At 46.6% G+C, this 12153-nt stretch overlaps 1 protein-coding gene across 5 annotated transcripts in view; it reads right to left on the minus strand.

The window, feature by feature from the left end:
- PPP3CC (protein phosphatase 3 catalytic subunit gamma) overlaps nucleotides 1-12153 on the minus strand; it is a 31965-nt gene that overhangs the window by 9077 nt on the left and 10735 nt on the right. For all 5 annotated transcript variants that reach the window (XM_065651538.1, XM_065651537.1, XM_065651535.1 and 2 more), the window contains exons 2-10: nucleotides 9519-9716; nucleotides 9123-9247; nucleotides 4975-5086; nucleotides 2864-3009; nucleotides 2587-2726; nucleotides 1961-2038; nucleotides 1788-1882; nucleotides 1020-1145; nucleotides 3-80 (exon numbers count right to left, since the gene is read on the minus strand). In XM_065651538.1, coding sequence (XP_065507610.1) covers nucleotides 3-80; nucleotides 1020-1145; nucleotides 1788-1882; nucleotides 1961-2038; nucleotides 2587-2726; nucleotides 2864-3009; nucleotides 4975-5086; nucleotides 9123-9247; nucleotides 9519-9716 — 1098 coding nt within the window. The remainder of the gene's footprint in view (nucleotides 1-2; nucleotides 81-1019; nucleotides 1146-1787; nucleotides 1883-1960; nucleotides 2039-2586; nucleotides 2727-2863; nucleotides 3010-4974; nucleotides 5087-9122; nucleotides 9248-9518; nucleotides 9717-12153) is intronic.

A 12153-nucleotide genomic window follows, 5' to 3' on the forward strand; every position in this document is an offset into this window, starting at 1 on the left:
ACCTTCCAATGTCTCATCACCATCTGAAATCAACTCGTCATCGGAGCATATGTTGAGGATGTTAACGAGCATCTCTGTGACTGTAAGAAGCACAGACAGGAGGGTTAGAGCAGCCTGGTGCGCACACTTGGCAGGCAGAGGTGTTTGGGGGACGAGCTGGACAACAAAACCATTTCAAGGTCATTTATACTCTGCAAGTGGAAGCCCAAAGACACTTTTAGGCACATAGTTCTGGTACCTCGCAGCAGACGACATGCTTTCCACCTTCTGCCAAGGAGGTGGATGCCATCCAAGCACATCACAGATGAAACAGCCGCGGGGAGCTGGTGCCAACGTTCATACAGAACAGCCTGGGCTTGCAGAAGGTCCCACCAACCCACCATGGGCCACCTGGCTCCAAAAACATCAAATCTTGGGAGGGGGGATTCAACCTCTGCTTCCTCAAAGTCAAAAAAACCTTTGGCACTTCAAACCTATATTCCAAACATACCAAGCTAGGCTGGAATTTAAATTCACCGGGAGATCTAAAAACCCTTTTGCTAAGAAATTGAGTCTCAGTCATTGTGAGGGAAGTTCTGTTCCCTAACAGTCATATTTTAAGCAGTCTTGCCTCCTTCAGAATGAAATAAGGCTTTAAATTCAAGTGAATGCTTCTTTTTCAGTGGGCCACGAGCCAACAAGAGATGTTAATAACTCTGTTGCAAACCAGGCGCAAGGGAAGCATCTGCAAATTCTGAGGTGGGGCTGCACCACCCAAGATCAGCTCCATCAGCAACGCGGAAATAGCAAGAAGGGGCTGGTTTATTGGTAAAAGCCTTCTAAAATAGGTATCGACAATTATTTTCACATGAGCTTTACCCAGTAATATGCAGATCAACTTGAACCTGAATTAATTTCCAGTGCTATCTAACATTATTGAGCTACAACACATTTCACAGCCTGCGGGACAGGTTTCTAACACTCGGGGTACTCTGACAAACCCCTGGGCGACTCGTAACGAAAATCCCAATCTCTCTTACCCTTTTCCCCTACAAAAGGCAAAGACCATGTGAAGACATCCATGAAGTTTGGAAGCCAGTACGGATGAGGGGAACAGTTGAACTGCCTGATGTTCATGACGTTGTTTTCATATTTCAGTACAGCAGCTGGAAGAGAAAAAGAAAAGACAACACGTGTCGTAGGTGCTGACAAGTTCTGGGATTTGTACCTGTGCTAATGAAATGTCATTATCAACAAGAGCTGGTACTCCAACTCCCAGCTCTCCAAAATGAGAAGGCTTAAGTAATATTTTTTTAGGTTTACCCATTATGTTGTTTCACTAACGCTCATCATAGCAAAGGTCAATTTAACAGAGCTGTTTAAATTTACACAAATCAGATGTGATGAACCCAGGGCCAAAATACGAAGTGAGGGGTAAAAAAAACCCCACAGCTGAGGGAAGTTCCCCATAATACTCATCTGGTTTTAGGGGCACAGGGCAGTTAAAAGCTTGCCGAAACTAGTGGCTTCTCTTTTATGGCAACATTCACCAGTAGCGCTCAGTTGTCACGTGGCTGGAAATAAAAGCGTTATTCTAGGCTTTATAAATTGACAGCTAATTGCCTCAGTAATACATTAAGTCAGAGAATCGAGCCACTTCCAGCTCCCCAGCTGCTGTCAGTTTAACACATAAAGCTCTTTTTTTTCCTTTCACGCATAAGGAGGAGAGGGAAGAGTGGTCAAGGGAAGATGGAGAGGGATTGACTGACATCCAAAGAGCCGCAGAGCCCTGTCCTTGCCAGCCTTACCCTTGTTGTTATAGACATCTAGGTAATTAGGTGCAGAGAAGATGGTGATTAATGACGGAAAGCCTGTTGTCTGGCTCTTCCTGTACATTCGGTACCTGGAAAACAGGTCAAGTGTTAAACAGACTGGTCTCGCTAAGGATAATACAAACGCGGATGGAGTTTGCAGCACTCACCCGGCGTCCTGGGCTTCGTGAGCTCGGATTACGGATAACAAACTATTGTTCTGCAAAAATTCGCAAACTGCAGGATAACTGGAAGACAAAGAGCAAGCAAACATCAGCGCGTAGCACAGGAGAAGCGACAGCACCCATGGTTCTTGGTTTCAGGAACCAGCCGCTTGCAGCATCCATTCCGTTTGTGTCCCCAAACAAGAACAGTATGTATTACATCATTCAAAATTAATTGCAATTAATTCCGTTAAACAGACCCCTGGTGCCAAATCCTGGCTACAAGTGGTCTGTCAGCACAAACGCTTCTCTTTTAGACAGGAAAAGATTATTTTCTAGAGCTCCTGCTACTGTGCAATGCCTGAACACCGCTCCAAAGGCACCCGGCCAGCTAAAAGCAGCATCTCCGCTGTCCGATACCATTTCCTACAGCACCATACTCAAAGAGAGCTCAATATTACAAAAAAACAAACAAGATTTTGTGCATTAGAGCCAATTGAAGACTATTTCAGAGCCAGTTACGCTGTAAAGTCCCAGAGAGTGATCTGAACAGCAACTTATTTCCCCAAATCTCTTAGTTTGAGGGAGACAAAAAGCTCTAGTCCCCCAGAGCCACCTAAAACACCACTCACCTGTAGAAATAGGAGCAGCCTCGAACTGTGTTGTGGGAGAAATGCTCCAGCGTCTTCTCGTTGCCGTAATCCTCTGACGGATCGGACCAGAGCAGGTCACACATCGGACCGAAGGCTGGAGGCTCCTTAAACCTGTCTAACTAAAAAACATACAGGAAAAATCAGGATAATGCTGGTGAAAACCGCAGCAGTGTACACACGTGTGCAGTGTGGACATGCAGGAATCAAGCGAGCCACGCTATTAATTATAAGTTACGCGAACGTGGAGATTACTTACTTTTCTAATGTCATCTAGACATGTGATTTCTGGGGACAGTCCTCCGTGAACACACAGAAATTGCTGGTTTAGGAGTGCAGCGAGAGGAAGACAGTCAAACGTATCCATACACGCATCATACACTCGCTCTGAATACTTGATTCGACCTGGAAAGATGGGGTGCAGGGGGGAAGAATTGAATTAATTTACTCATTTACACAACAAAGACTGTTCAGGCCAAAAGCAGAGCTTTATTTTAATTTTTAATATTTTTTTATTTTTTAAGAGGGACTCATTCATGCATCCAAACCTACATGATATAAGCAGCATCAAGCAAACCTTTGATCAGCCAAGGTGCTGATAAATAAGATAAGGGCCTTAATGCCTGCAGTGATATGGAAACTCTGTGTCTACAACCCAGCAAGTCCAACTTTGCACCCGTGTATTAGTGAAAACACGTGTTGGACACAAAGATAAAAAGGCTTCACAGTAATCTGGACATGGTCAAAATATTAATCTCCCTTCAAGCTGTTTTCTAGAACACCTGCACTAAGATTAACATAGAAAGGAGGCTATTACAGAGGTGCTTGGCACTTTGATAGAAAACTCGGGAGACTAATAAAGCCATCGCATCCCTTTCCTACATTCATCCCTCTAAACTCAAGAGTGTCACCAGCCTCAGCTGCAAGACAGATTATACACCGGGAAATGCAGCAGCTGTTTAATTTGGCACAGCAATATTACACAAATCGCTTAAGATAAAACTGCCTTTTCGGCCAGACACGGGTGCTTTGAGTGAGAATCTGACCAAGACTCCTGCAGTTAAATGAATCTTCACACCGGATCTTCCAGAGCTACAAGTGATTCCAACCTGCACTGGATGCCTCATCTTAACAGAGGCGAAGAGGAGGTTTCGATATGTTAAACAGAAACACCACGGCCTTTCCGAACGCAGCTTGGCTTTTACAGCAAGACTCCGAGCACGTTCAGAAATATCTCTCGATGCTTTTTGCTAGAACAGGGATGAGGAGCAGCAATCGCCGCACACCAAGCGTGTCTCTTCTGGCATCTGCAGCCCCTTTGCAGGGCAGCAAGGCGTTAACGGAGCCAGACCTTTGAGAAAACCTTGTTACTGCTGTAAAACACAATTCTGTCTAAAGCAAAAAAGTGCACGAATGGAAAGTTCACCTTTCCTCCAGCTTTATTTGGGAGATACCAACAGGTTTTTTTCAGCTGCACGCTCTGATATAGGAAGCAGAAAGGCACTATCGTCTGTTTTCCACAGGGGAAACAAACCCCATCACCTCTGTCTCTCTGGTTCAAATTGAGCCCAGCTCAACAGGAGCTCATCTGCCACCATCTGATGGCTCCAGCATCCAACAGAGAGCTGGCTGGTGCTTTCCAACCCATTTCTGAGCAAACAGATGTCATTATTTCGGTTCCTTACCCTGTCCGGCAGCATCCAGAACTGAAGGGCTAAAAAAATCAGAGTTATGCCTTGGGCCTCGTTATTTCTAAGAGGTTATTTTTTGAGCAACTTTTCCCTGACAGAGCTACACGTTGCTGGCGTACACACCTTTTTTACTGCTTGGAGGAATGACTGCCATCCTCAGAGGAGAGGGGTCATTCCCCGACCTTTTGTCTAAAAACATGTCAATGCTGCACGAAACTATCTTTAACTCAACTAAAGCGATCTTAAAGGAAATGATTCTCCTCAGCGCAAACACCAAGGAGCAAATCCTTTATTTGCTTCCAATTGTAATCACCAATCCCAGCTGCACAGTCTGGAGCTAAAAGTCGTTTGGCAGTAATTATACGTTGCTGGGTCTGAAAGTCAGGGAGATGGGGGGTGCGTGCAACTGGCTCATCAGGGAAGATTTGTTCATATTTCTTCCATCCACATTCATTCTTTGTAACCAGACGGCCACAGCAACAAGCACTTAGTACGCTACAGGACTTTTATATATTATTTTTTTAAAGCAGGAGCTGAAACAGAAGAGCAATATGCACAGGGAAAAGAAGATGATAGGTTTTTACAGCTCTGGAGCAGTTGATACCACTCACAAAAATTAAGACCCACACCTGGTCACAACACATTAATAGATTTAAATCCTTACACTGCTGATACTTACATTCCTGCTTAAAGGTGAAGTATTCTGTGAGGTGCCTGCACTCGTGGTTCCCTCGAAGGAGGAACAACGTTTTGGGATGATTTATCTTTAAACTCCATAAATACAGCACGCACTGCAAGAAAGGGAAGGAGGAGATGGCACGTCATAAAATCCTTTTATAAGGCACTAATCATCCGTAGACTTCACTAAGTGTTTCTGGGAAGACACCCAACAAGCCGAATTCAAAGTGGAACCCTGATAGAAACCCAGCTCCATAATCGGCAGTAGATCTTATCTTGGCGGCGGGGGGAAGCCACACGGCGCGTTTCTCTATATTAGGCTCGAGTGGAGAAGTGACAGATGAGATTGCGTTCAACTGAAACCAGCTCTGGGCTGGGTGGGGGCAGCTTTTCCTTCCAGCAGAAACCAAAGCAAAAAAGCAAAAAAAAAAAAAAAAAAAAAAAAAAAGGCAAAAAACAACCCGTTTTTCAGAGCAGCAAAGCAAAAGCAGCTGCGCAGCGAGATGTGCGCTCCAGATGTCCCACTGCAATCGAAACCAGAGAGCACCAGTGTAACACACGGCCAGCTCAGACATTTTATACACTGCGCTAAATATGAGAAAAATTAAAGCTTGATCTTCCCCGCTGACTTCCCCCGCCTCTGTTTTTCTGCTTACACTACAGTCACGTGAAGTTCAAGCTCAAAACAGGAAAAGCCTCGCCAAAAAACGAGCTTAGTAAAGCCTTTGGGCTTTCCACATCCCCTATTTGAGCAGCAGCACCTGTAAAAAATGGTCTTTGATGAGGCACAGACCAAAGTCAACCTGAAACAATCCTTTTCAGCAGGCTCCCAGAAATATTAGATGGTGGTTTTTCTACGTGAAGCAGCTGGAAATCAAACGCACTTACCCCTTCTGTGCTATACGTTGTCAAGCTGACAGCTAAATCAGCCGGTATCTCGTACGGGGAAATGTTATCACATTTCCCTTGTTGATTTTGAGTGCTGGAAGGACGACCCATAATGACAGCGAGCTTGAAGATCTGGATTAAAGTCTCTAACAAGAGCTTACCCTTTAGGCTGACATGCTACAGAAACGGCACACGCTTCGAGAACGTGAACCGTGAAGTCTGTCAACACTTTTACACTTAAAAACGTCGCTGATCTGGTGCGCAGATCTCCGGGAAGCAGCTGCTGGGACACACAAACCACCTCCAGAACCAAAATAAACCAGTTCCAAGTTAGTTTCCAGTATGGACACCTTGGATATCACAGTATTTAAGCACTGAACCCGCACGGTAAGCTCTACAGGGATCCCTGAAACCCCAGGGATCTGTAAAGCACCCGCCTGTGTTGAACTCAGAACTTAACCCCACAGATGTCTCAGCTTTCATGCTTCCTTCCCTTCCCTTCCCTTTTTTCTTTAAAAAAAGAAAAACCAAACCAACCAAACCACGCTTCGCGGCCTCATTACACTTACTGGGAACAAACGTTTTTCAATGAGAATTTCCCTAAGCCAGAGGCCCAGAAATAATTTGCTGAAGACATCCAGCTGAGCTGATGAACAGAGGCTTTTGGGGTTTTTAAGGGTTGTCATCTCCTTTCACCTTGACAACCAACTACAGCAACGGGGAAAGCTTGCACGGGTTATTTGGGCTGCTAACAAACATGGTTTGCTTTAACACCTCCTTGGCCCCCAGTTTTGCATCTTGTTTCCTGGCTGCCTGCATCACAATGCAATTATACAATTACCTCCTATTTCCCTCAGTTAAAAGGTTGTGATTATTGGCTGCTCTGGGCAGACACTCGATCACATCCCTGCCCAGCACATGGATGCACAAGTTTGGGCTGTGGCTTCACAAACACCTGATGATACCACATCTTTCCACCTTCCTGGGGACACCTGGGTGCTCGTCCATCACCTGACCCATCGAAACTCCAAACCCAAAATGATCACAGATCAGCCATCTCTGCACCTCAGAGTCCGGCTGCTACAGCGCTGCATCTTATAGGAGTCTTTACAAGTAATATATATAACGCAAATAAACCCATTTGGCATTGTTAACTCTTCGCTTGTAGCAGCAAACCTGGGTTTTTTTCACTACAGCAACCAGTTTCTGCACACCCAGGTGGGAATCTCTTAAAAACCACGCGGGCTGCAGTTTGCAGTAGGTGGAAGGCAGAGGCACGCACATCAATAGGAACAAGGGAATCGAGATCCTGCTTTATCAGTGACATTTGGATCAGCCCCCGCATGTGCTAATCAAAGCCCACCCTTGATTCGTGAGAGATCGATGCTCGCTCTGGGGGGTGAGGGAGCGCTCAGTGGCTTTGCCCCCGCAGATAAGAGGGGAAAAGGGAAGGAAGAAGGTCAAGAGCAGCATAAAATAAAAACTTTCTGCTCAGAGCTGGCAAAAGACCGATTGCCCCAAGGCTTTTGAGCCCAAAACTATCACGTTGCCTTGCACAGGCCCTGAGTCGGAGCGTCAGGCCACAGAGACCTGATGAGGTTTAGCCATAGTTTTCAGGCCTTCCTCCTCAAAAATAAAAGCAAAACATCTCTTCCCACCAAGTGTGTTATGCAAGGCGAACTCATCATCCGCTCCCCTGGAATTTTTCCATATTATCAGAGCATGGAGTGATGAGGGCACCGATCCCCAAATTCGGGCACCGATCCCCAAACTCAGGCACTCGCTTCTGCAGATCTGGGAGTAAAATCCCCACGTCAGATCAACCACAGGGTAAGAGCAAAGAGCGGGAGAAGCGCCGTAAAATTCATGTGTAGACGACTTGTTTGAAGGTTTCTTGGTTAATACCACAAAAAAAAAAAAAAAAAAATCCGTGTTTTATCTCAAAAAAAAGTTGCTGTGCTATAATATAATCTCTTTTCCAGGTAAATACACTTCAACTGCAAACCCAATTTACGCAAGCCAAGCCATTTAAAGAAGCGGTCGGATCCCGGTTCTTCCTCTTCCTCCCCAGGGGTTATTTGGGCTCCTCCTGCCAGAAATCCCAACAGCGACAGCCCCAGCTGGAGCATCTGTCCCCAGACCTGGTCACCCCTCGGCTCAGTGGCACCCCTCAGGAACACCCGGAGCAGGCTGGACGTGAGCCAGAACCCTCCTAAATCCTCTGCAGAATCCTTCAAAGCAGCACTTGCATTAACCGCCCTCATTGCTGCCTGTGAGAGTTCCCCCCCAAAATTTAACCGGGGTGATTCCTCTGCAGACCCAGCAGCTCAGCTACTCCTGCGCTGTGGCACGCACCCTCCCTCTTTGAAGAAAAACCACTTACTCTGTTATTCCTGGCCAGTTTTGCCACCTTTCACGTCCCCGTTTCCCCAAACAACCCCTATTACATTGTCTCCAACTGGAATAAACTCTCCTTTTCCTCTCAGCTCTGCCTTTGCGAAACCAGAAGGCAGAAATCCCTTGGGGTTCGCGCTGTTTTCTAACAGCCCTCCCAACCAGCACCAACCATGGGGACTCATCGATTATCTTGCCCTTTAAGACCAAAAACTCGCGGCGTTACCCAACACTTGGCCGCTGACGTCCCACAGAGCACAGATTCATTGCTCCTTTCTCCTGACCTCTTTGCAAGGTTGATGCTTTCAGGGGACGGTGGGGAAGCAGTGACTCAGTAACGTGGCGCTTTCTTTTCCCTGCTAAGCTGAATCCTGCGAGTTTTTCGACGTTTGCTTCCCACCGCCTGGTAGGATCCTGTTGCCTGCAACATACAATCAACTCTCCCTCTTGTTCCCCTGACTGACAGCTACAAGTGATATTAAAACTCGAGTTCTGAAGGCAGAGTTTAGTCGTTAACCCCACCGCTGCTGTTCGACTCCGCCACCGGCTGAGGATCCAATTCAAAATCATGATTTTTCTGCCAAAAAGCAGACTGTACGGTACCTACAATGTGTTCTTCCTTGCGTGCAAAAATGAGTCACCATCCCTGGAGGTGCTTAAAAAACCAGGTAGATGAGGTTCTTAGGGACACGGTTTAGAGGTGGACTTGACCATGTTGGGTTAACAGCTGGACTCAATGATCTTAAAGGTCTTTTCCAACCAAAATGATTCTATGATTCTATAAAAACCAGTATGACAGGTCTGTATTTGCTAGTTTAGTTTGGTTAGTTTAGTGCTAGCAGCCCCAGGTTCCGCTTTATTTGTCACCTCTATACTGAAGTAGCCTCTGTCCACGTAGTCTCCCAGGAAGAGGTAGCGGGTGTTATTGGGTGATCCTCCGACTTCAAACAACTTCATCAGGTCAAAGAACTGCCCGTGAATGTCACCGCACACTAGGGGAGGAAGAACAGCACAAAAGAGGAACAGAATTACACGCTAAGAAAAGAAAGGTCACGGCAGCAACAAGGAGCCCAGTGTGGCTGTGCCCTGACCCAAGCTTTACATCCAGCTCCCACAAAGATGTACTCGAGCTACAGAAGTGAAATCCTCTCTTCTGAGAGCTCGTGCAATTTAAAAACTTTGCTGATGGAAGGAACATGGAAAAACGGCTGCTTTAAGCTGCTCATTTTTCCTAGACGGCCCTTATTTAGGACTCCAGCTGACCTGTGATCGGAGCCTCCACCTCGATCATGGTCTTCTCATGCCTAAGGATGGCGGCCCCGTCGTTGATGATCTTGAGCGCCGCGTCCTCTTCCAGGCGTCCTTCCTTCACCAAGTGGCTCTTCAGGACGTCGAGCCTCGGCTTCCCATCCTCAAACACCTCCTTCAGAGTGAGCCGCTGCGTGGGAGGGAACGGGACAGCTGCAAATGGAAGCGGAGAAGTTAGCGACATGTCTCTTTTCAGGGCAAAAAAAAGAACTGCAGTTTTTTCAGCAGGAGGCTTTCGTTCCAAGCCTCAAGACGAGCAGACACTCAGAAACATACTTCCACCGAAATTATGCTCTGGTACTGAAAGGAGAAAAGCTGTGCTGCCAGAGCGACTGAATACACCCCTCAGCGTGTTTAAAGACTAAATGCCATATGCACCCGCAGAAAGTGCTGGCGCCGAAACCGTCTCCTAATTCGATGAGGACGCTTGTCACCGTAATGTTGCGCTAAAACGGGATTGCACGCAAATAGAGGCAAAAGCAGGAGAAAACCAACACACCGGTTCCGAGGAACTGGTAGTTAACATAGGAGGACCAATATGTGAAATTCTTGCTTACCAGGAAACCGCGTGTACCCCTAAAGCAGAAGCTGCATTTACCAGAAAACAACCTTGCACCTCTCGGTATGGGCCGCTTCAAAATACTTAACAAGCTTAGGAATTGGTAAATACTGATGGAATCCAACATTTAAGGCAAGTTTTAAATCTAAACAGAAAAACACCTCATCAACAGCCATTCTTATTATTTTCATGCTAGGCAACTGTATTATTTGTGAGAAGGTGGCGTTTAGCAGCAAGGAACCTTATAAAACAAAAATAACAGCTACAAGTGAGGCCCACCTGACCTCCTCATCTACATTCTACTGGGCCTGGCTAATTTAAAAAAGAAAAAGGTGCCTACGTAGGGTCGTGGATCAATATAAATTCCAGGAAGGTGGCCTGGATGTTTGGGGGGAAAAAAAAAAAAAAGAAAAAAACTAGAAGTAAAACCTGCCAGCAGCTCCTCTGCACCACAGAGCGATTTGCATCTTATCGCAGCGATGCAGAGATCGTTTCAGGTCTGAGGGTCCAGTTCCTCCGCAAAACACCTCGAATAACCAAAATTATTGTGACCCAGCTCCGTTGAGGAAGGGAAATGGGGCTTTCACAGCCATTTTAATGATTTTAACAGTAAGCGGTACCTCCAACACGTAAGGAAACCCACTCACGAGATAATTCACCATCTTCTGATGCCATCATGTCAGGTGTTGAAAGACAGATTTGCACTTAACTGTGATCCAGCTAGAGAAGAAAAATATCTGACATGCAAATGAAGCCGATGTCCTCACCCATCACCCAGTAAAACAGCCCGTATGCCAAAGCCTGTTGGATTTAACAGGCAAAATAGCGCTGGTCAAACAACGGTAATGCAACCCATCCCTTTCAAATGCAAATAGAGCAGCTATTTAGCTCCAAAACCCAGGGGGCAGAGGGGGGAAAAAAAAAAAAAAGCAGAGAGGCAGCAAAAGGGATTCTTTGCAGCTGAACATCAATTTTCAAATCATGTGAAATGTAGGGCAGAGAACAAGAGCGGCTCTAATGAAAGGGGAGCCAGTGTTTGCAATAAGGTGGAAGTTTCGCTCTGTTGGGGACCCACTAAGTGCCCCGTGAGCCTCGAACGGTCCAGGGCACACGCAGAGTTTTCCCCATGGAGACGCCAATTAAAGAGCTTTAAGCAAGACCCCTGCTTACGCCAATACAGGCTGGACAACGTTTTTTTGCTGTATATATAGCTCATCTCCACAGGCAAAAGAAAAAAAATGAGTGACCTCTCTGGTTACCAGTGGAAAACTGGACGTTTTGTAGAATTTCAGGTATTTTTTTCCCCCCGTCTCTGGATCTGTGTAGCATTTGCACGGCCGAAGGAGGAAAGGGGAGCTGCAGGTCTGATAGAAATAGGTTTAGTTGGGACAAGAGAGGCCAAAAGGAGCAACCGTGGGACTGGGAGCGAGGGAGGCTTTGGGACTCGCGGCCATTAAGTTGCTGGAAAATTATCTGTAAGTGCTTCTAGAAACCGGGCAGTTGTCCTAACATCTGCCACCTGACTCCAAAGGAAGCCAGAGAGCGCCTGAAGGTCAAACGGTTTGTAAGGAAGAGAAACAGAGACACAGGAACCATCCAGCTCCGTATTCCCCATCGTCCCAGGCCTTCGGACACGGCCGCCAACTCCAGAGCCACCCTAATAAAGTAAAAAGCCCACAGAGGTGGGGACAGAAAGCTGAATGGAGATGCCACGCGACCGTGAGCTCTCCTGCCGGTCACACAATCCAGGAGGGATCCACGAAAAGCTCCTGGCATAGGCTGCTCTCCCTTTTCTTGGTAGCCCTAGCAAGCGGAGTTATGCAAGATAAAATATGAGGCTGCGCCGATGCGAGCAGCCAAGAAGTTTTATGTAAGTTCCCTCGTTGGCTTCCGTGGCTCCGGTCCCACGATAAGGAATCGGCTTCTCCTCGGCTGTGCCTGTTTCAGGATGGAAAACAGGGAGGAAAACCTGCTCCAGGGACCCCAGAGACACCCAGAGTTATCGAGCGCTTCAAAAGCTTCATGGGGGCT

The sequence above is a fragment of the Caloenas nicobarica genome, chromosome 25, assembly GCF_036013445.1.
Source record: "Caloenas nicobarica isolate bCalNic1 chromosome 25, bCalNic1.hap1, whole genome shotgun sequence".
Taxonomy (NCBI): domain Eukaryota; kingdom Metazoa; phylum Chordata; class Aves; order Columbiformes; family Columbidae; genus Caloenas; species Caloenas nicobarica.